At 38.6% G+C, this 23,117-nt stretch overlaps 1 protein-coding gene across 2 annotated transcripts in view; it reads left to right on the top strand.

Moving 5' to 3' along the window:
* The window catches only part of KCNK2 (potassium two pore domain channel subfamily K member 2), a 200,527-nt gene that overhangs the window by 27,572 nt on the left and 149,838 nt on the right, over positions 1–23,117 (top strand). The window contains exon 1 of one of the 2 annotated variants that reach the window (XM_063443838.1): positions 16,520–16,797. The exons of the other annotated variant lie outside the window; for it this stretch is intronic. Coding sequence (XP_063299908.1) covers position 16,797 — 1 coding nt within the window. The 5' untranslated portion in view covers positions 16,520–16,796. Of the gene's footprint in view, positions 1–16,519; positions 16,798–23,117 lie in introns of those variants that run through there. 2 annotated transcript variants of the gene reach the window in all.

Genomic DNA, 23,117 nt, shown 5'->3' with positions numbered 1-23,117 from the left:
TTGGAGTGAAACAAAAAAAAAAACGCAATTTGTTTAAATATGCATAAGGATTTGGGGTAGTGCTTTTTTCTTTGGTTTTAAGAACATTTACTGTCATTTTTTTGCACCCATATTTTTATTTGAAAATATATATTTTGCAAACACCAGGGCAATATTATCAACAAAGAAAAACTAACAATGAAACAAACACAAAGGAAGCATAAGGAACAAAAGATCCTTGCAGAAGAAAAGTTTTATCTGCCAGGATTGATATCTGTCACATCACATCACACTGTCCCAATGGCAGCGGGATCTCTGAACACAATGTCAACACTACATTGATTCTTTTTTGGCTGCAAAAGCCTAAAAAACACCTTTCGGCTTTATAGTCTATTATAATGATTCAGAATTCCTTGACTGTAATATTGTACCAAAGTATACTTCTCAACAGTGTGTGTCTTATATATAGCAACAAGTTAGAGAGGCACAAAAAGGCAACGCACAAGTATCGCTCTAAAGATTGCCAAAAAGTTAAAGGAACACTATAGTTACCTAAATTACTTTAGCTAAATAAAGCAGTTTTAGTGTATAGATCATTCCCCTGCAATTTCACTGCTCAATTCACTGTCATCTAGGAGTTAAATCACTTTGTTTCTGTTTATGCAGCCCTAGCCACACCTCCCCTGGCTATGATTGACAGAGCCTGCATGAAAAAAAAAAACTGGTTTCACTTTCAAACAGATGTAATTTACCTTAAATAATTGTGTCTCAATCTCTAAATTGAACTTTAATCACATACAGGAGGCTCTTGCAGGGTCTAGCAAGCTATTAACATAGCAGGGGATAAGAAAATCTTAATTAAACAGAACTTGCAATAAAGAAAGCCTAAATAGGGCTCTCTTTACAGGAAGTGTTTATGGAAGGCTGTGCAAGTCACATGCAGGGAGGTGTGACTAGGGTTCATAAACAAAGGGATGAATATAATTAAAGTTTTGTGAATATAATCCAAGCATAGATAAGCTACGCAAGCATACACCAAAATTATTATTAAAAATAAATAAAAATGTATAAATATATATATATATATATATATATATATATATATATATTATTAAATAACTAAATAAGTCAATGTTATTAAATAAATAAACAGTGGATATTTTACAATTTATATATTATTATTATATTATATAAATTACTCACACTAACACAATTTATATAAATAAATAATATATTTTACTCACAATAACACAATTTATATAAATAATATAAATTACTCACAATAATTTTGTGGTGTAAAGCTTCTTTTTTCTTTGGTAATGTCTTCAATTTTTAATCTTCATCTCTAATGAATTATTTTGAGAAATGTATCTCAAACCGGAGGCTGCTTGCCTGCAGGAGGAACAAAGAGAATGCTCCATAACTCCCAGAAGAATGATGAGAAGGATTTGTTCAACACCCTGTGCAAGTCCTAAAGTAAACATTCCTGTAAAAACAGAGAATATGAGAATGGTCTAAAACGTAGAGAAACCTCAATAACTTGCCTTTCGGTTAGTCCTTGCTCAGGTCTCAAAAACTTTTTTGCTCACTTGTGCCATTACAGAGAGAACCTATTCCATTTGCATATCAAACTGATCCTGCCCATAATAACAACGAAGAACCAAAATTCTGGCAAGTCCCCTCTGCACAAAAGATACAGCAATCCTGGTTAATCATTTGTGCTTTGACCTTGTCATCAAGGTGTAGCGGATACCCCTCTACACACAGAGAGCATGGGGTCCATACCTGGATTACCTTTTTAACTTACTGAAAATGGACAAAAACTTATAGAACCTCTTTTTTGCTTTTATTTTATCCAATACGGCTAAAATTTATAGCCTCTTTATTACAATAAATTTGCATATCTATTTTACCTACCTCTATTGAAGTCTCATTCCATTTTTTGGTCCGCTTGGAGTTCCAGTGGAGACGTCCAGCCGCCCAAGTTTATCCGGGCAGGCACTTGTTCTGGCGATTTATTCACTTTGATCTTGTGAGTGCAATATTGTATCAGCGCATTATCTTTTATTTTGCTGTATTACACTGTATCTTTTTCTGTTCCTGTTTTAGATTATGTACAGCCGTATCTCATTCCCCTCTGTGTCTATGTAAAAAAACTTAGAGAAACCTGGAGTAGTTAAAGTAAACATTCCACTGTCATGGAACTGTAAGACCAAAATGAAAACTCTTTTGGGAAGAAATGAGTAACAGCCAGGGCAGGTGAGTGCCAGGCTGCATAAACAAATTGATTTAACTGCTAAAAATAAAATAACTGAGTAATTAGACTACAGGGGCATTATCTATGCACTAAAACCACTAAAGGGTTTTGGTGCTTAGATTTTCCCTTTAAATTAGTCGTTAACCCCTCAGGTGCTGGACATATTCCTTTTTAGATGGTGCAAGAATTAGCTAAAGTATTTGTGCATACAAGTACTTTCTGATCATTTAAAACTTTTAAATTCAATTTTGTTCTGCTGTTGCGTACCTTGCGTGTACATATGAAGTCACATATTGTCCTTCACATGTCCTATTTTGGGCACTTAAATGCAGTAAAACTAACCTCCTACCAAGAGTAATATATTCATTTTAGACAATTCCACAAGGATATATTACATGCAATGTTATATTGTTTCCATTAAAATAAAATAACCAAGTGAAAAGTACTTTGTTCTTTGAAAACTATTATGCGCAGGTTTGAAGAACAATGTGTATGAGTAGTTGGTGTAATCTTTATGATTGAAAGAAAACAAATGAAAAACTATATAATGTTCTCTAAAAATTCATTTACCTAATCATATCACCCATTTCCATAATTACACCCTTTAAGTTCCTGAAATCTACCTGGAACTATACGTAGATTGTGGGGATTGTGTGAAACATATTAATTATGCTGAATAAAACATCCATTGTTTGTACACTGTAGCGTTCTGTTAAATAATTCCAAAAACGTACGTTTCATTTAAGTGATTCTATGAGAATCGCCAAAGGCATATTTGATTATGTAACAGGCTAAAACTGAAGAAAAGGCTCTGCTCTATTTATCCAGATAAGATTCATTCCATAATTGGCCTTCAAATTGTAAAGTAAAGATCTGCATCAAAATTTTACTCAATCTCCTGGGGAAAAAAATGAATTGATGATGGCATTAAGGCCTGAATTTAATATTTTTGGTTATTCTTTTCAAATTATTCAGTAATATGAATAATATTAAAATATTTTTCAAAATATTAAATCATTTTAAATGTTTATCCAAAAATGTTAAAACATTTGAAAAGCTTTACCAAAAAAATTTGATCGGGGCATTAAGTGGGATTAGGATATTGAATTACACATATCTAAAAAAGAGGGCAAAAATATAAAAAACTAACTAAACTCTTAACTACATAATTTATAAAGAACCCCCTATGATTAGGCTTATATGTACCTTAACTGATACAGCAACTGTTACATACTGCCGAAACCTTCCAGGATGTTAGGAAGATAAATATCAAGGATTTAAAGATGTAATTAATTGGTGAAATTAAGCAAAAATGATACTGTAACCCAGTGCAGATTGTAGAAAACATGAAACTATGCTAATTGTAAGACAATGTATTGGATGTGAGTGGTGCCTTCCCAAGTCTCGTGTCTTGGTACATCTTCCAAAACTGGACCTGAAACTAATAATCAGAATGCTAGTTGACTCGTAAACCGTTGGTCTTTGTCTCCTCCCTTCTGTCATTCCATGTGTTGTAGCGGCAGTTCTAACCATACCTGAAACAGAAAACCTGTTAGTGGGCGCAACTGTATAACACCCAGGTACTGGCTGACCTATGTAATGCAAGCGGCAAAACAATAAAGCTAAAACCGGTGACTTGGGAATCGAACTAGTTGCCAAGTGACCATGAGAGACTATATCTATGAGTTGGGTAGTTGAGTAAGTATGTCACCAAGTGTCATGGCAAGGTGTTTGCTTCTTCGTGATGATTAAAGAGATTCAGGATAGATTGACTGTGACAAGTGAGGTCCTAACTATTTTGCCAAGAAGGTGGAGATGCAAGGCACTAACTATGATTTGGGTCGAGGGGCAAAATACCTCCATAGATGAGGATGGGAGTTGGCCTCCCAGGATACCTATATAATGGCACAAAAAGCTGAAAATATATTACCTATGACCACCAAGGGTACCCCAACAGCTAGACCAAGCTAAGCCTAAAGTTCTGTAGAGCAAGTGGTTGTCGTAAGGTGGGAGGTAGTTTTGTAGAAGCGATTCACTAGCGTGGTAACTTGCCTATCACTTTGAAGGCTCAGACCTCTCCTTCTTTAACAGCTCCCTGCAACTGGTCACTAAGATGCTAAGGGACAAAGGTGTCAGATACCACTGGGGACTGGGACAAAAGCTTTCAGTGCAGCATAACAAAAGCGCATTCACCTCACACAGCTCTCTGAAGCAGAGCGATTTCTCAAGGCACTGGACATACCTGTACCTGACATAGCACCGAGACTTGAAGCAACCATCTCTGGCAACTCTCCATCATGGGACGTGGGTAACATTCAGCCATCTTACCCCAAGCAGCAGCGTAAAGCTGAGGCATGGACATCCAAGGGTACCTGAGACCTGCTGATGGCGGTGGCGTGCACCCACTGATTGCTCCAACTGTTATTAATAATCTGTTAGTGCTAGATATAGGATTGTTTCCTAGGTTCTCTCATTTACGTTACATTCTGCGTTATATTTTCAGCCGACGGGGAATCCTATTTTCTCTCGGGACACTAGTATCCCCCCAGCTGAAGCAACTTAACTCAATGTTCCTGAAGAGTCCAAATCACATCAGTGCAGATATCCCTGGATTAATCCTAGCTAGATAGGAATAAATGCTTTTATGTGATGTAATCACGTTATGTTTGTATGGCACTTTTCCTTCTACTTTTCTTTTGGTATGCACTTAAAATGTAGCGTAACATGCCTCTACCTGTATGCATATCCTAAACATGCTACAACAAAAATATAAAACATTTACAAAAACAAACAAACCATACAGTAGAAGCTTACCTGCAGTCCTGGTACTAACCGATAACATAACAAAATTATATGTAAATGCCTAGTGTCAGGTAGCATGGCTAGACAAGGCTTACAGGAACAATATAGGAACACAAATGTTTTTTTCCTGACCCTGTAGTGTTAAAAACCATGCAAGCCTCCTTTGCGCCCTAATCTCCCTTAAATAGCTTGAAAACACACCTTATTTTCAGCACCACCGGCGGTGGCTCCACCCACGATCCACCTCCTTAGCTCACATTATCAGAATTGATTATATCAGCCAATCCCAACCCAACCCAGTCCTCAAGTACCCCCTAACAGTCCAGGATTTAGGGATTAACCTGTTGTGTCTAAAGTGATTTCAGAAAAAGAAAAAAAAAATCCCTTAATCCTGGACTGGTAGTTGGTACTTGATAGCTGAACATAAGTGTAATGTATTAAACCAAGGTGGTTATGTAGCATTGCCAAATGTCAACTGAATGTACCTAAATTAAGGTGAAAAAGTAGAGTATGTAGACCAAAGGTACTGAACCAAATTAAAAAAATGTTGCGTGGCTGAATGTACTGAGTGGAACCTGGAAAATTGATCGACTGAATGTAGGCCTAGAGTGCTAAATCAAAGTAAAATTTTTGTGTGGCCAAATGTAGGCTTAAAGTACTAAACCAAAAAAGGAGTATGGTTGAACAAAGGCTAAATGTAGTAAACCAAAATATCTATAATGCGTGACCGAACGTAGGCTGAAGTACTGAGCCAACACAAGATATATTGCGGCTGAATATAGGCCGAATGTAATAAATGAATATTGTAGTGTGGCCGAGCATAGATGAAATGTAATGAACCAAATAAAAATGTAGTGTGGTCGAATGTAGAACGTATGTACTAAACCTAAACGAAAATGTAACAGTCAAATGCAGGCTGAAAGCACTGAAACCAAATGTAGTGTGGCTGAAAGAAGGTCAAATATATGAAGTGTGGCTGAATGTAGGCCGAATTTATGTATCATGGCCGAACATGTCAGAGTGTGCACTAAACTAAAATTATTTGTAGCGTGGCCGAACATAGGCCAAATGTACTGAACCAAAGTGATTACATAGCTTGGCTGAATGTAGGTTGAATGTACTGAAAGCATGATGAATTTGTAGCATGGCAGAATGTACTGAAACAGAATGATAATGTAGCATAGGTCGAATGTACTATGAAGAGAACCAAGGGCGATTGCTTGCAGGTCAGGCTCTCTATTCACGAACACGAACGGATTCTCCTCCACTAATGCCAGAATGCCATCCTAAGCTGCGAAGCCTGTGCCACAAAATGCCCTATAGCATACCGACAAATATTTGAATAAAAACAATTAATACTTAAAGGATCTTTCAGTTGGATGATTCCTTTCATAAAACTACTGCCCACTCTTCATATGTAGAGTCTCTGGTCGACCCTGCCTGATGAGAGTGATAAAGCTTCTCTGGTTAAATTTAGGGGGTGCCCCGGCTTCTGGCTGGACACTCTGATCCCTTCAATGCTTGATTATAATACCCTGTGGCAACACCCTATAGATGCACTCTCTGTTTGTACTAGGGGCAATTGACCGAAACCTGATGGGAGTTGTAGAGGCTTCACAACAAGTTGCTACTTTTTGGCGATATTGGTTTGGCGATATTGCAACTGGTTACACAACATGATTTAATTTAGAGGTCCCTCACTGCCATTATAAAAGCCAGTACTAACACATATCTATCTAACCTCTCTAGGACATCACAAACTAACAATATCTGTATTTACATTGCTTCCATAATTCCTAGGGGTTATCACTGGTAACTATGTAACAATTTGCAGTAATTTGTGGTATGCAAACAAACCCCAACTGTAACCACTGAAAACCTTTTTCAAAAGTTCAACATAGAAAAATAAAATAAATGGTGGATAGTGATTTATCTGCCCCATTTCCTTTGGGAATGGCTCCATTAAGAGAGCTCCAACCCATACTTGTGGGGACCGACCACATAGCATGCTTAATGTTCATAGGAAAAGAGACAGTGAATACTTCTCATTTATTCCATTAGGGAATACTTTATTTAGTACATGAATCCAATGGATTTCCCTTTGTAAGAGAATTTTGCTCTTATCACTTACCCATCTCAGTAGTGGTACATAGTCTACCGCCATGCACTTCAATATGGGCAATTGATGTATTTTTTCCAAAAAGTGTCTCGCAACTGGCAACTCTGCTTTACCATCTCTCAGGGCAATACTAATTTAAAAATTATGATTTATGATACATGTGTAGTCTAATATATATGAGCCCTGAGCGCTAGATGAAATATTTCTGTTGGAGCAAATATTATCTCCCATCTATTTTTAAAAATGTCAATCATGCAGGTTGATGAACACGAGTTTGTTAAGATCTCAAGTCTTGGAAGCTTTTTCTAAAGTCATTCTACTAAGTTCACTGGTAACACAATTACCGAAATGAAATGGTCTGACTTTTAATTGCATATGTCCTCAGCGTTTCACAGTAAGAAGTGCTGTGTCTAATGCAGTCCTCTTCTGTGGGTACTTCATTTACAGCAATGTGAACTAATGTATTTCAGGTATATTTTTCCATTATCACAGCTACTTTTAGACATCCAAGAAAAGCAAGGACTAAAATTGAATTATATTTACAAAAAAAAAAATAGGGGAATATAATGCATATCTCGAATGAAAAGCCTAAATCCAACATACTAACAAAGAGAGTAAAAAATAAAATTAAATAAAGTTAATCTAAGTGAAGAGAAACCATTTGCTTGATTTCTCTCGATGCAGACTTCAGTGCCAGCTCGTACATAACAGCCGGTCTGTTAATAAAATGTAAAGTAATGTCTCCTTCCCCTTGTTTACAAGTGCAAATTTTCCATTTTTTTAGTGCTAGAGTTCCAACACTTTGCTTACTCGGTAAAATTCTATTCAAACACCTTAGCTTGAAAGCACTTAGTGTTCGTTTTATCTGCCATGATTTAAAAGTTGATTAGATCTAAAGCATAAAACAAATGTAAAAGAAACAACTAATACAATGCTGAGCTTTTAAATTTTAAATGTTTAAGTGCTAGATACTTTCAGGATAGTGCGACCCAACACACACAGTGTCTCATGAAGTATGGAGTGTGTAACGTATCACAGCCCTTAGTGTGGCCGGGCTTTACGTAACCAAACAGAATAGTCACGGGAAAGCCAGATACAGGAAAAATCAGAAATCAGGAACAGTGAGAGACAATAGCCCAGTCAATTCTATGTTGTTTGATGTCATCGGCACGCACGTGTCGCATCAAAAAAGTGGACAGAGTCACAGTGGTTGGTGTTCAAACTGTAGGGGAAACCAGAAGAGCCACGAGAGAGGTCACAGATTATCTGCTACCCTCCAGAAAGGTGTGCCCCAAAAGCCAGAATGCAATTTACCTGCTGATGTGCAATGTGACATGATGAATGGGCGAAGTGCGTCACACTGAACGTTAGCAGGAGGTAAATCGAAGATAAGCCGGTGGTCGGAACCCGAAACAAGAGGCTTTTTTTCAGCATTTTGAAATACTTGTGAAATGAGATAGTAAGAAATCCCACCAAGACAAGATTAATTTGATACTGCACCATTTTTTTTTGGTTTTTTTTTTGCTTCCTTTTCATTCAAGATTAAAGCTCAGGATATTGTGTGGCAGTTAACCATTCCAGTTCCCTCTCCAGTGGAGCCATTAAAACCCAGAGCCAGGGTGACAGGGGGCTATGGTAAATGTAAATTGGATCCCCAGAGGTTTAATATTTATTTTGTTGATCAAGTTACTGGTTGCTAGAGATCATCTGAACTATTATATTTTTGAGATATTGTTTTTAGATTTGGATTTGTGAAGCATTTTGTATGTTGAGTATTCCAAGTGCACCGTTTTTTGGTATTTATAACTCTGTTATCATGCTTACTCTCGTAAATCTTCTCATATTATCTTGTTATTGGCAACTTTTTCCCTTGCATTGAATTCTGGTTTGCTGATTTCCATTTAAGTTTACTGACATCTAATATCTGCTGCATGCTCCGATTTCTGGAAATGTTTTACTATTTATTCAATGGTGCTGCCATCCGAATCTATCATATATTTGTCTGATATTTTTTTCTGCTGTAGACACTTGTTAGGCACCTTGGATAGCCCCTGTGCCATTACTCGCTGTTTAGACAGTGGTATAATCACACAAACCTCTTGGTATAGTATAGGCATGAACTCCTGATTCAGTGTATTTTTCGATGACTAATAATTTACTGGAAGTGTGTGAACAGGTGCCTCAGCAGACTTTTTTTGTGAGAAAGGAAGGCCTCTGTGGTTGCTTTGACTCAAATATCATGGCGTTTGTTAGTTTGTAATTCTAGTTAATTTACTTCTTGTCATCGGTTTCTCAGGACTTGATTGATGCTCAGACACAGAGGGCTGATACTGTAATTTGATTTGTTGCACATTCAGTACTTCTGGTAACTTGGACTGGCCCCAGATTGTCCTGAAGTTATCCGTCTTATAATGATTATTTAGAAAAATATATACTTTTTGATGTACTTTCTTCTTGCATTTAATTTGAATATGCCTTCCCCGGGCCCCTGCTACACTAGGCTTCTGAGACTTTCGGTTACAGTGTACACAAGTACTGAGTGCCACAGCCTCTAAATGCCAGCAGCAGCAGTGCAACCATAGAGTTATCATCAATGGTTGTCATGTTTCTGAGCAGGTCAGAGAGGAGACTTATGCCAGGGCTGACTTGAGGTTCTTTATTTTGAACCTTTGGCGTGTTTAGACAAGGAAACAATCAGAGTAACGGGATATAAAGGGAAAAGGAACAATAAAGACAGAGGGAGAAAGCAGAACCTATAAACAGGATTATAGACAAGTATAATCATAAGTGAAATAATAGGTTAGGAGGCAGTAAGTGGTTATAGAAATTACGAGTAAGGCAATGTGCCTCAGGAGAAATAAGGAGTTAGGCAATATGTCCCAAGTAGCACATCAGGTAACAGGTATAAAACAAGAGGAAAGAGCTATATAAGAAATTATAGGTAAGAGACAAACAATATATAATAGAACAGCTATAAACAGAATATGAAAGCATAATGAAATCAGGTAGTAAATCAGAGTCCTTTGGTTGAAGGCAGTAATGCAGTTATAGATAATTGCAGTGAGGTTACTCAGGATTGAAGCAATCAAGTATGGATAGTCAGTATATTAGTGATGGATCCGGTTAAATGCCCAATAGAACAAAAGCAATAAGGTACATTGGTATTGGTGTTCAGGTTGCGTTTTACCAAGCTTCTTTGAGAAGAGCAGACTGGAAACAAGCAGGTTTGATGAGTAGATCAAGATGGTTCAAAGTAAATCAGAGTTGAGCAGGTTTCTCTGTATGAGCCAGGAGCAGAAGACTTGTCAGGTTCAGTCCAGGTGATTATTTTAGGCAGGTGTGAGAGACTGAGGATAGTCTAGTTGTTAGGGAGGCCACTTGTGGTGGAAAACTGGTATTGCAATAAACTAAAATAGGAGAAAAAGAAACATATTCCTGGTTGTCAAGATAGGATCCTGACAATGGTGTAGGGCCGGGGTGTCCAAAAGATAGATCCCCAGATGTTATAGAACTTTAACTCCCATGATGCTTTGCATGCCTTTAAAATGCTTTAGAATGACAAAACATCATAGAAGTTACAGTTCTACAACACCTGGGAATCTACCTTTTGGGCACCCCTGGCGTAGGGTAACTGGGGTTACTTGCCCCCTCAAGTAAATATGTGATGTGCAATTTATACAACTGTTGCTGTTTCTGGCATCTGTTACATTATTTCATGTAGAGCTACTTGGGATCTAAATATATATATTTTTTTTAATTTTATTTTGCTCACATCAAGAAATAGTTAGACAGGTAGCAATGCAGAAGAGTGGGCTTCCGTGTATATTACGATATTTCTAATTTGAAGTAAGACAACCATTGTAGTATTGTGTATGTGTTTATATGGCAGTAAGTCTCATTGAGTAATCATCCAATGCAGCCTCTAGATTGACAAAAGGTTTTGAATTTAGCGTATGTCAGCGTATTATTTTGTTTGGGGAACTGGCCCCATCATGACAGCTCCACAGATAGGCAGATTATTTATATGGCTTTCCAGAAACAAACTTGGGTTGTGTTTTCCTTTCCCGCACGGTTCCAGAAATAATGTATCTAAAACTATAAACTATGGAAATAATTCTGTCATTTCACAACTGAAGCAAAGAAGCAGCTGGAAAGAGTAGCATGTGTTGAGATTAAGTCGCACAGCTGTAATAAGGGTTTACATCTAAGGGTTCTATAAACATCACACAGCAACATTGTTCCAAGTGCGCTCATATCCAGAATATAAAGATTTGGTGTTGACCTCATGTGTCTTCCTGAGTTTGTTGAGGATGTAAAGCAGACGTGTAATTACTAATTTAGTATCATCAGGCTAAAAGGTTAATGATGTTTTTATTTAATGATTGTGAAGGACATAAGAAGTAATTACTATGGTTCTGCAGTAAATAAATAACTATTTGGGTTTTAGTAAAAGCAGATTATACACAATCAGATTTTGCCCTTAAAATAAATCGTTTTGAAATATCATGACAATGCTACATTCATAACGGCACATCATTTTTTAGAACCTTCCGTATGGAGCCATTGGAAATGTTTCTAGTACGGTCAGGGCCGGCGCTACCATAAGGCGGCCCAGGCGGCCGCCTTAGGGCGCACCAGCCCTGGGGGCGCAATGTCAGGCTGACCGGAAGGAGGGAAGCGCACTGCGCTCCCCTCGAGCCGGTTACTATTTGTAGCGTGGCTGAGCGCAGAGATTCCCGCCCGCGGAGCCCAGCCTCTTACCGCCCGCCCACATCCTACCCTGGTGTCTGCCGACTGCCGCAGGCTGTGTGGAGGGGGCGGGGAAATGAATTACATCATATCCCTGCTCCCTGTGTACCGCACAGCGCGGCTTGTGCCCAGTGATGAGGCTGGGCTTCAGGACAGGACTCCACAGAGCCGGACTCCATGCATCCCAGGAACAAGATTGAACTAATGTAAGTATGTAATTATGCATGTATGTATGTATGCATGTCTCTGTATGTATGTATGTATGTCTCTGTCTGTATGTATGTATGTATGTATGTATGTATGTATGTGCCTGTATGTCTATGCATGTATGTATCTATATGTATGTGTGTAACTCTGTGCCTTTATGCCTCTGTATGTACGGCTGTATGTATGTGTCTGTGTGTCTCTGTATGTCTTTGTATGCATGTTTCTGTATGTATGTGTCTGTATGACGGTTTGCCTCTGTATGTATGTATATTTGTATGTGTCTGAATGTCTTGTATGTATGTTTATGTATGCCTGTATGTATGTTTATGTATGCCTGTATGTATGTTTATGTATGCCTGTATGTCTCTGTATGCCTGTATGTCTTTGTATGTATGTTTCTGTATGCCTGTATATATGTATGTGTCTGTATGGCGGTATGTCTCTGTATGCATGCATGTCTTTGTATGCCTGTATGTATGTATGCCTGCATGTTTCTGTATGCCTGTATGTCTATGTATGTATGTATGTGCCTGTATGTCTATGCATGTATGTATCTGTATGCATGTGTGTAACTGTGCCTTTATGTCTCTGTATGTACGGATGTATGTATGTGTCTGTGTGTCTCTGTATGTCTTTGTATGTATGTTTCTGTATGTATGTGTCTGTATGACGGTTTGCCTCTGTATGTATGTATGTTTGTATGTGTCTGTATGTCTTGTATGTATGTTTATGTATGCCTGTATCTATGTTTATGGATGCCTGTATGTATGTTTATGTATGCTTGTCTGTCTCTGTATGTGTATGTATGCCTGTATGTCTTTGTATGTATGTTTCTGTATGCCTGTATGTCTCTGTATGCCTGTATATATATTATGTGTCTGTAAAGCGGTATGTCTCTGTATGCATGCATGTCTTTGTATGCCTGTATGTATGTATGCCTGTATGTTTCTGTATGCCTGTATGTCTCTGTATGTATGTATGTATGTGCCTGTATGTCTATGCATGTATGTATCTGTATGTATGTGTGTAACTCTGTGCCTTTATGTCTCTGTATGTAAGGATGTATGTATGTGTCTGTGTGTCTCTGTATGTCTTTGTATGCATGTTTCTGTATGTATGTGTCTGTATGACGGTTTGCCTCTGTATGTATGTATGTGTCTGTATGTCTTGTATGTATGTTTATGTATATCTGTATGTATGTTTATGTATGCCTGTATGTCTCTGTATGTACGTATGTATGTGTATGTATGCCTGTATGTCTCTGTATGCCTGTATATATATTATGTGTCTGTAAAGCGGTATGTCTCTGTATGCATGCATGTCTTTGTATGCCTGTATGTATGTATGCCTGTATGTTTCTGTATGCCTGTATGTCTCTGTATGTATGTATGTATGTGCCTGTATGTCTATGCATGTATGTATCTGTATGCCTGTATATATATTATGTGTCTGTAAAGCGGTATGTCTCTGTATGCATGCATGTCTTTGTATGCCTGTATGTATGTATGCCTGTATGTTTCTGTATGCCTGTATGTCTCTGTATGTATGTATGTATGTGCCTGTATGTCTATGCATGTATGTATCTGTATGTATGTGTGTAACTCTGTGCCTTTATGTCTCTGTATGTAAGGATGTATGTATGTGTCTGTGTGTCTCTGTATGTCTTTGTATGCATGTTTCTGTATGTATGTGTCTGTATGACGGTTTGCCTCTGTATGTATGTATGTGTCTGTATGTCTTGTATGTATGTTTATGTATACCTGTATGTATGTTTATGTATGCATGTATGTCTCTGTATGTACGTATGTATGTGTATGTATGCCTGTATGTCTTTGTATGTATGTTTCTGTATGCCTGTATGTGTCTGTATGATGGTATTCCTCTGTATGTATGCATGTCTTTATATACCTTCATGTCTCTTTTTTTAAAGGAGGGTGAGGGGCGCCAAAATGCATCTTCGCCTGTGTAACTAAAAATCCTAGCACCGGCCCTGAGTACGGTTATAAAGAGTTTAGGTGCCAGATCATTGGCGCTCTATAGAGTCACAGATCGCTGCCAGATCATTGGAGCTCTATAGAGTCACACAGCACAGTCAGATCATTGGAGCTCTATAGAGTCACACAGGACTGCCAGATCATTGGAGCTCTATAGAGTCACACAGCCCTGCCAGATCATTGGAGCTCTATAGAGTCACAGATCGCTGCCAGATCATTGGAGCTCTATAGAGTCACACAAGACTGTCAGATCATTGGAGCTCTATAGAGTCACACAGCACAGTCAGATCATTGGAGCTCTATAGAGTCACACAGGACTGCCAGATCATTGGAGCTCTATAGAGTCACACAGCACAGTCAGATCATTGGAGCTCTATAGAGTCACACAGCACTGCCAGATCATTGGAGCTCTATAGAGTCACACAGCACTGCCAGATCATTGGAGCTCTATAGAGTCACACAGCACTGCCAGATTATTGGAGCTCTCCAGATCATTGGCGCTCTATAGAGTCACACAGCACTGCCAGATCATTGGAGCTCTATAGAGTCACACAGCACAGTCAGATCATTGGAGCTCTATAGAGTCACACAGGACTGCCAGATCATTGGAGCTCTATAGAGTCACACAGCACTGCCAGATTATTGGAGCTCTCCAGATCATTGGCGCTCTATAGAGTCACACAGCACTGCCAGATCATTGGCGCTCTATAGAGTCACACAGCACTGCCAGATTATTGGAGCTCTCCAGATCATTGGCGCTCTATAGAGTCACATAGCACTGCCAGATCATTGGCGCTCTATAGAGTCACACAGCACTGCCAGATTATTGGAGCTCTCCAGATCATTGGCGCTCTATAGAGTCACACAGCACTGCCAGATTATTGGAGCTCTCCAGATCATTGGCGCTCTATAGAGTCACACAGCACTGCCAGATCATTGGAGCTCTATAGAGTCACACAGCACTGCCAGATTATTGGAGCTCTCCAGATCATTGGCGCTCTATAGAGTCACACAGGACTGCCAGATCATTGGAGCTCTATAGAGTCACAAATCGCTGCCAGATCATTGGAGCTCTATAGAGTCACACAGCACTGCCAGATCATTGGAGCTCTATAGAGTCACACAGCACTGCCAGATCATTGGAGCTCTATGCAGACACAAAACTCTGCTAGATCAGCTCCAGCTCCTATTCCTAAACAGCTGATACAGAGCCCTGTGACCAGCCTGCTATCCTTATTTCCTTTCCTTTGTCCCCAGTGACAGCACATTCCTCTCCATCTCAGTGCTCCTTCCTTCATCTCCCAGTGCCAGGCTCCCTGCCTGCTGTCACGATTCTAGCAATACCATCTCCTCTCACTGCATCCAGTGCCTCTAGCATCAGCTGTACCCGAGATCTTCATTCTGTTGGATGATTTGTGATTCACGATCCCCACTTCCCTCCTCTTTCCCTATAGTCTCAGCATCTCCTCTGCCAATCCCTCCACTTCATTACAGTAATCAACTTCCCTCCTCATTACTCTCAGCATCCCCCTCCTCATTGCTCTCAGCATCCCCCTCCTCATTACTCTCAGCATCCCCCTCCTCATTGCTCTCAGCATCCCCCTCCTCATTACTCTCATCATCCCCCTCCTCATTGCTCTCAGCATCCCCCCTCCTCATTACTCTCATCATCCCCCTCCTCATTACTCTCAGCATCCCCCCTCCTCATTGCTCTCAGCATCCCCCCTCCTCATTACTCTCAGCATCTCCCTCCTCATTAATCTCATCATCCCCTCCTCCTCATTACTCTCAGCATTCCCCTCCTCATTACTCTCAGCATCCCCCTCCTCATTAATCTCAGCATCCCCCTTTTCATTACTCTCAGCATCCCCCCTCCTCATTACTCTCAGCACCCCTTCTCCTCAATCCTAATTACTCTCAGCATCCCCTCCCAATTACTCTCAGCATCCCCCCTCCTCATTACTCTCAGCATCCCCCCTCCTCATTACTCTCAGCACCCTCTCCTCATTACTTTCAGCATCCCCCTCCTCATTACTCTCAGCATCCCCCTCCTCATTACTCTCAGCATCCCCCCTCCTCATTACTCTCAGCATCCCCCTTCTCATTACTCTCAGCACCCCTTCTCCTCAATCATCATTACTCTCAGCATCCCCCCTCCTCATTACTCTCAGCACCTTTTCTCCTCAATCCTAATTACTCTCAGCATCCCCTCCTCATTACTCTCAGCATCCCCCTCCTCATTACTCTCAGCATCCCCCCTCCTCATTACTCTCAGCACCCCTTCTCCTAAATCCTCATTACTCTCATCATCCCCTCCTCCTCATTACTCTCAGCACCCCCTCTTCATTAATCTCAGCATCCCCCTCCTCCTCATTACTCTCAGCACCCCCTCCTCATTACTCTCAGCATCCCCCTTCCTCTCTGCTTTCCCCACCTCTCCTCCTCTTACCATCCCCTCTGCTCTCGCCATTCCCTCTCTCACTAGTCTCAGCTCCACTTTCCAGTTATCCAGCACTCCTAGCCACCTCCTCCTCTCCCTATTTTCGTCTCCTTTCGCCAGAGATCAAGTCCCCGTGTGTCCCTTCCACAGCCTTCCTGCTGCCTTTTTATTCCTGAACGCAGTAGGATCACCCAATCAAACAATGCCTTTCCTCCCAGAGAATCCCCTGCACAGAGCGTGGAAATAAGAAGTGAGTATTTACTAAGGGAATACATCGATCGCGTGGCTCGCGTCCTGACTGACTGTCCAGGAACTTCACCAAATAATGAGGTCGGCCTGGTCGGGGGTCATTACAAACGCTAGATCTAAGGATATCTCTGCTTCACTCATTGTATTTATACCAGCCACTGATACATTTCTCTTTAAGAGTTATTTATCCAATTTATCTCCCAGGACAGAAACGGGACTGGTACATTTTGGGTAACTGAGTATCTATTATTGCATTGGCTATTAACTGCAGAATTCTCTTTGTTCAATCAAGATTATTATTTCTCTGGGATACAATATCCAGTGTTCCATTCGTTATTATTATTCCATTATTGTATATTAAGGATGTGAATGTCTTTTATGATGTAGATGTGGAATTAAAAATGCATTTTTCACCTGTATGAGTAACAGGGATAGCCAACACTGGTATGCATGTAAAAGGTAACCCTCCAGTTATTATACAACTACAACACCCAGAGTGCTTTGCCAGCTGATAGACTGTTAGATCACTGTGGGGGTAAAATTACCATAACAGCTGGAGGGTACCTGTTACCTTTGTGTGTTAGCGCATCATTGATTGAAAAATGTGGATGTTGCAGTCATCAATCAAATCCTTGTTAGTGTCCATTAAACCTATGATCCAGATATGTATGCATGTTTAAAAAGATGCAGGGAATTGTAGCCCATGTGAATGTTATACAAGGGGAGCCAGCAGTGGTGTTCATTTAAGAGGTAGACCTGTATATACTTTAAAACTTCATCTCCAATGGTACTTTGCCATCCCACAGACTGTCAGATTAATTTTGAAGGTTTATTTCCAAAGGGAGATAGAAGGCAACCTGTTAGTGTCAATAAATGAATGCCTTTCTTGCTTGCATTAAAAACGAAAAAACGAAAAACTAAAAAAAAAAAAAAATATATATATATATATATATATCAATTATTTTAATTTGTATTTAATTAATTTTATTTATTATTATTATTATTATTTTTTTTTTTTTTGTGGGTATAAAGATTTGTAGTCATTTTGTTCTTCTGTGTGGCTTCCTGTAATTGAAGTGCTGAGTATCTTTGAAATTCTCAGACAAGATTATGTTAATCTAAGTGAATGTATCTAAAGTGACACCGATGTACTGTGTGACAATTTGAGATCGGTGCTAAATGACAGAGTTCTTTTCATAGATCAGCTTTGTAATGGTTACAGTTGTGTTGTAGTTCCTATTGAAAAATACCACTAAGCTGCTAAACACATTTCATTAAATCATCCAGGGCCTTTCTGTTAATAGACTATGCAAATTTATTGTTATTTTGATGACTAAATATGCCGAACTACAGTAGGCTTTTTTTTTTTTTACCACTTGCTGATACTGCATTGAATGTCCATGTGAAAATATCATTAACTGTTTGTGCGCTTCCTTTTAAATTGTAAACAATTGAAAAACAAATTGGAAAGTTTAGGCCAAAATTGTTGGTTTGGAAAAATTCTCCAATTAATGTATAGTCACATATTGACTGTTACAGCTTAAATTCTGCAATTGGTTTTAAAATTGATGCCATTTGGAGCTTAGTGAATACACCCCAAAGTGCATGAGGATTGCAAGTTTATTATTATTTTTAAAATATTCACCAGCACAGATTTTCTTGCTTACTTATTTTGGTATAACATATGCAATTCCATTACTGAATCTTCACCATTCACCTTTTAGCATGTAACCCCCAAAGAGATTTTAAGGGAATAGGCAGTGGGTTACTTATCCATTGACAATGAAACGATTAATTACCAATTTCCCTATCACTGCTAATGTACTATTTGCAATTAAGTATCTGTCAATATCACCACTGTTCCGTTGATTGATGGGTATGATTTGGCTGCCTTGCTGCAGGTGTACTCAGCTAACTGTGTTTTCTGTCATTAGCAATTTAGCCATATCTTCTGCCCTGCCATTAGTTATTTGTTTGCTGAAATATAATCTTGGATCTCTCTGCATGGGTTAACAAGGGACTGTATAGTGTCGTGGAGATGCTTGTTAACTTATCTGTTATTTAATAGATTGCAGCTACTTCAAACACACTGGCTTAATCCTTAAGTGCAATCTGTGTAACATTGGCTAATAAAGTAGTAAGGCTAAGATGGTCGTGTGGGGAATTGCTTTGTAAGCAATGTGAAATTTTAGTAAATAAAGTCATTATAGTTTCTCCAGCGTCCAGATTAGTAAATCATGTTTTTATAGATGTAGAACATTACTGAATCCATTATATTATACTACACAACTTTCCTATTCACCAAATCGATAATTGTTAATATACCTTAACCTGGAAAATGGAAAGAGAAAAAATCAGCGCTAGATTGCCACACAAGAAAATAATAGTAAGGCTGCAATCCTTAAAGGGGAGTCCCCTATAATCCCCTAATGATAAGAAATGATGCAAAATAGAACAAAAAAAGGTTGCGCCTAAAATATACAGTAAAACATATAAGAGTGTATATAATAAATAATATAAAATAATACAATTTAATATAGAATATTAAATGAAATATAAATGGATAATTGGCAATAGTCCAGAGCACTTATCATAAGTCCATAATGGTAGATGCCGTGTATAAGAACAGGGATCCTGAGGCGTAAAATGGGGTGTGTCTTCACAAATGGGTACTTGCAATCCAGTGAGGTAATATGTGAAGAAAAAAAAAAAACAAGAGGAACTCCAATGGCACAGTATATAGATGAATAAAATGTTAAATAAAATAAAATAAAAGTAGTCTTACTCACACTTTTCAGAGCTAGAACCTAGCTCTGATATAACGCACGTGCGTTATATCAGAGCTAGGTTCTAGCTCTGAAAAGTGTGAGTAAGACTACTTTTATTTTATTTTATTTAACATTTTATTCATCTATATACTGTGCCATTGGAGTTCCTCTTGTTTTTTTTCTTCACATATTACCTCACTGGATTGCAAGTACCCATTTGTGAAGACACACCCCATTTTACGCCTCAGGATCCCTGTTCTTATACACGGCATCTACCATTATGGACTTATGATAAGTGCTCTGGACTATTGCCAATTATCCATTTATATTTCATTTAATATTCTATATTAAATTGTATTATTTTATATTATTTATTATATACACTCTTATATGTTTTACTGTATATTTTAGGCGCAACCTTTTTTTGTTCTATTTTGCATCATACCTTAACCTGGAACTGAAAATTTAAAGTTGAATTCGGCAAGGAAGTGTCTTCCAACAAATAGCTCAACTATTTCTCTTAGAATTCCGTTATCAAGTTTCTACAATTCCTGGTTCAGTGATTAAACCGCCATCGCTTGAAATTCTTAAAGTTCCATGCATTCTCTGTTTGCCCCCTCTTTTGGAGCACTTGTTTTGGTTTTCTTTGAAAATAGGTGGCAAATCGTGGCCAATGTCTGGACCAACAAGATTATTTTCCCATCTGGCGTAATGTAGCTAAGATATGCTCTTAGAATGTAGCATTAAATGTAATAGTATAGATCTCCCCATAGAATATAGTGCATGCCCATAAGAAGTACGTTTGTCTTGTGGCTGGCTGTTTGAAACAAAGATTCACACCATGATGCACAATGATGCTGGCCAAATGTTTTATCTAAAACCTAATTGACAGATAGCACAAGGGACCAGCATGTTAGCATGTAGAAAAATGGTATTTGTCAGTAAAGAAAAAAACAAGAAGTGCTTGAAAAATAAGTGGAAAAATAGAAAACACCATACTCTAGGTTGGCTCCCAGGGACCACTTAGAAGTGTAACAATTGCTCAAGGGCTTTTTGTTTTTATTTAATTACTATTTTCATCTTAAATGTAACTGTGTCTCTAGTTTTTCTGTTGGCCTAGTAAAGGCATAGTGATAACAACATTGACATTTGCTATTTGCAAGTGAATAGTCATAATTTTATAAAATAAACGTAATTTAGTTTCTTTTCTCCCGACAAAATGTATACTTGTGCTAAGCTTTGATTTGCATTGTGGATCAATTCAATATTACATTTATCACAAAAGACCCCCAGCAATGTTTTTTTTACCCTGCACAGAAAATATTTCCTTTGCCAGGGCTCCATTCTGTACAATTGCATCCCTGCAGAGAGACTGAAAAAAATGCATAGAGTCTGCTTCTCCACACTCTACAGTGGTGATAGGCAAGCTTCGGCACACAAGATTTGCACTACACCTATCCTAATGCGTTTGCAGTATTAGGGCTGTAAGGGCATTATGGGAAATGTTTTCCACAACTCCTGGAGTGCCGAAGGTTGCCTGTCCCTGCTCTATAGCAAGATACAGTTAAGGCTTCATGGCTTCAATCTTGAGATGGGGAAGGAGGTCACTGAGTATACTGTGCACACTGCAGGCATTCATTGCATGCTACAACGACAGCATACAATTCCCTGTGTTGTGCAAATGCTTAGTCTAGCTGTACTTTCTATATGTGGGCATTATGCTATACTCAATCATTATTTCATCATCCTGAATATATTTTCTGGAAGTTGCATTCCCATAAATCAGTATTTTGTCCTGGAAAGTGCCATTTAAATGCAGTTTACACAGTTACATAGTTACACAGAAAAGAGGCATGTGTCCATCAAGTTCAGCGTTCCTCACATTTGTTTTTTGCTGTTCATCCAAAAGAAGGCAAATAAAACAAATAACTTAAAGCATTTCCAATTTTGCAACAAACGTTCTGCTTCAGTATGTATAATTAGTACATTATTTAATGGAAACAAAGGTTTTGGTTGGACTGAATACCTGTGTGGGACGTGCTGGAACAATAAACCCAAACCATTGAGGTCCTATCTCACAAACTTGCAGGACTTAAAGGAACTGTTGCTGATGTCTTGGATGTGTTCAGAGGTCTTGGGGAGTCCATGCCTCGACGCATCAGAGCTGTTTTGGCAACATGAGGAGTATCTTCACGATATTAGGCAGGTGGTTTAAATGTTGTGGCTGATCAGTGTATTTTTTCATTTTTGAAAAATAGCTAATTAATCAATTTCTCTCAGATATGAAGGGGTAGGACCTCCATTGTGTTAAACTTGTTTATTATTCCTACTGGGATTGGTGTAGAGCAAATATGGCCAATTGTGTGGGCGATGTGACTGTCAGTAACTGAGATATTGGGGGTTAAGTTAAAAAAAATGTCTGTTCCAAAAAGTGGTACAATCATGGAAAAGGAGTGGATTCCCCAATCGAATATTTCTGCTGGCTTTCCTACTTTCATTGGTGGTCACCTTACTTTTAGAACTTTCTACCACTTTCAGAATATGACATTTTTTATAAATATTACTCAGATTTTTGGTAAAAGCCAGATTTTGTGGTTGCTTTAGTGGACAACGGGCTGCGGCTACAACGTGTTAGGGTAAAAGTAGCACCGGTTTTCTAAGTGATACAAGGGAATAGTTGAAGTGCTATTGAATTTGAATTTCAAGAAAAAATCCAAATGATGTATATCTGCTCCTACAGCAGGTAATCCCCATACCATATTGTACCACAGCATTAATATAGGAGAACAGGATAAGTAAAATATTAGGAAATATTGCAGACATTTAGTGTTAGCTTCATCTCATCATTGTCTGTCATTAAACATCTTACATGCCTTTTGGTGCTTCTGACATTGTAAGCAAACTAAATACGAAATGATAAACTTATGCACTGAAAACTAATAGCACTGTCAAAATATCAATATGCAATAAGAATTATGCTGCCGAACAGATCCTGAGGGATTGTACTTCTCTGAAAATAATTGTGGATTCTTTCGAACACCTTAAGCAATGGGTCTTTTGTGCAGACATGCATGGGGATTATACATGGAAACAGACCTTGAGAACTTTGGAAAATATTAACTGCTAGGAAAAGTATAAACTTGTGTACTTTTTGGTTGATTAATTAATATCGGCTTGATGGTCAAGTGTGCATTTAAGAGGTTTTATACTCCTGCATGGCTGAGATTTTCAAATATTTCTGATTGCGTGAGAAAAGTAAGAATTAGTCAGTGATCAAGCACCACTTGGGACAGTCATGTGTCATCACACCAGTGTAAACCGTGAAAGATGCTTCGGTAGAACCTTGGGAATCTTGCTAAGCGCCCTGAGGTAGAAGTGATATATCTGTGATTCTGGGTCTTCTCAAAAAACAAAGCTTTACTGTGAGCTCTTTACGGACTTGAAACATATAGTGTTGAAACATATTTGTTCCAGCACATCCCACAAATGCTCAATTGGATCGAGGTCTATGTCAGCATTGCGGTATTACACCAATATTTGCCTCTTGATATTT

This window comes from Pelobates fuscus, chromosome 2, assembly GCF_036172605.1.
Source record: "Pelobates fuscus isolate aPelFus1 chromosome 2, aPelFus1.pri, whole genome shotgun sequence".
Taxonomy (NCBI): Eukaryota; Metazoa; Chordata; class Amphibia; order Anura; family Pelobatidae; genus Pelobates; species Pelobates fuscus.
The sequence above is the reverse complement of the archived record's forward strand: the minus strand, read 5'-3'. Positions and strand labels throughout refer to the sequence as shown.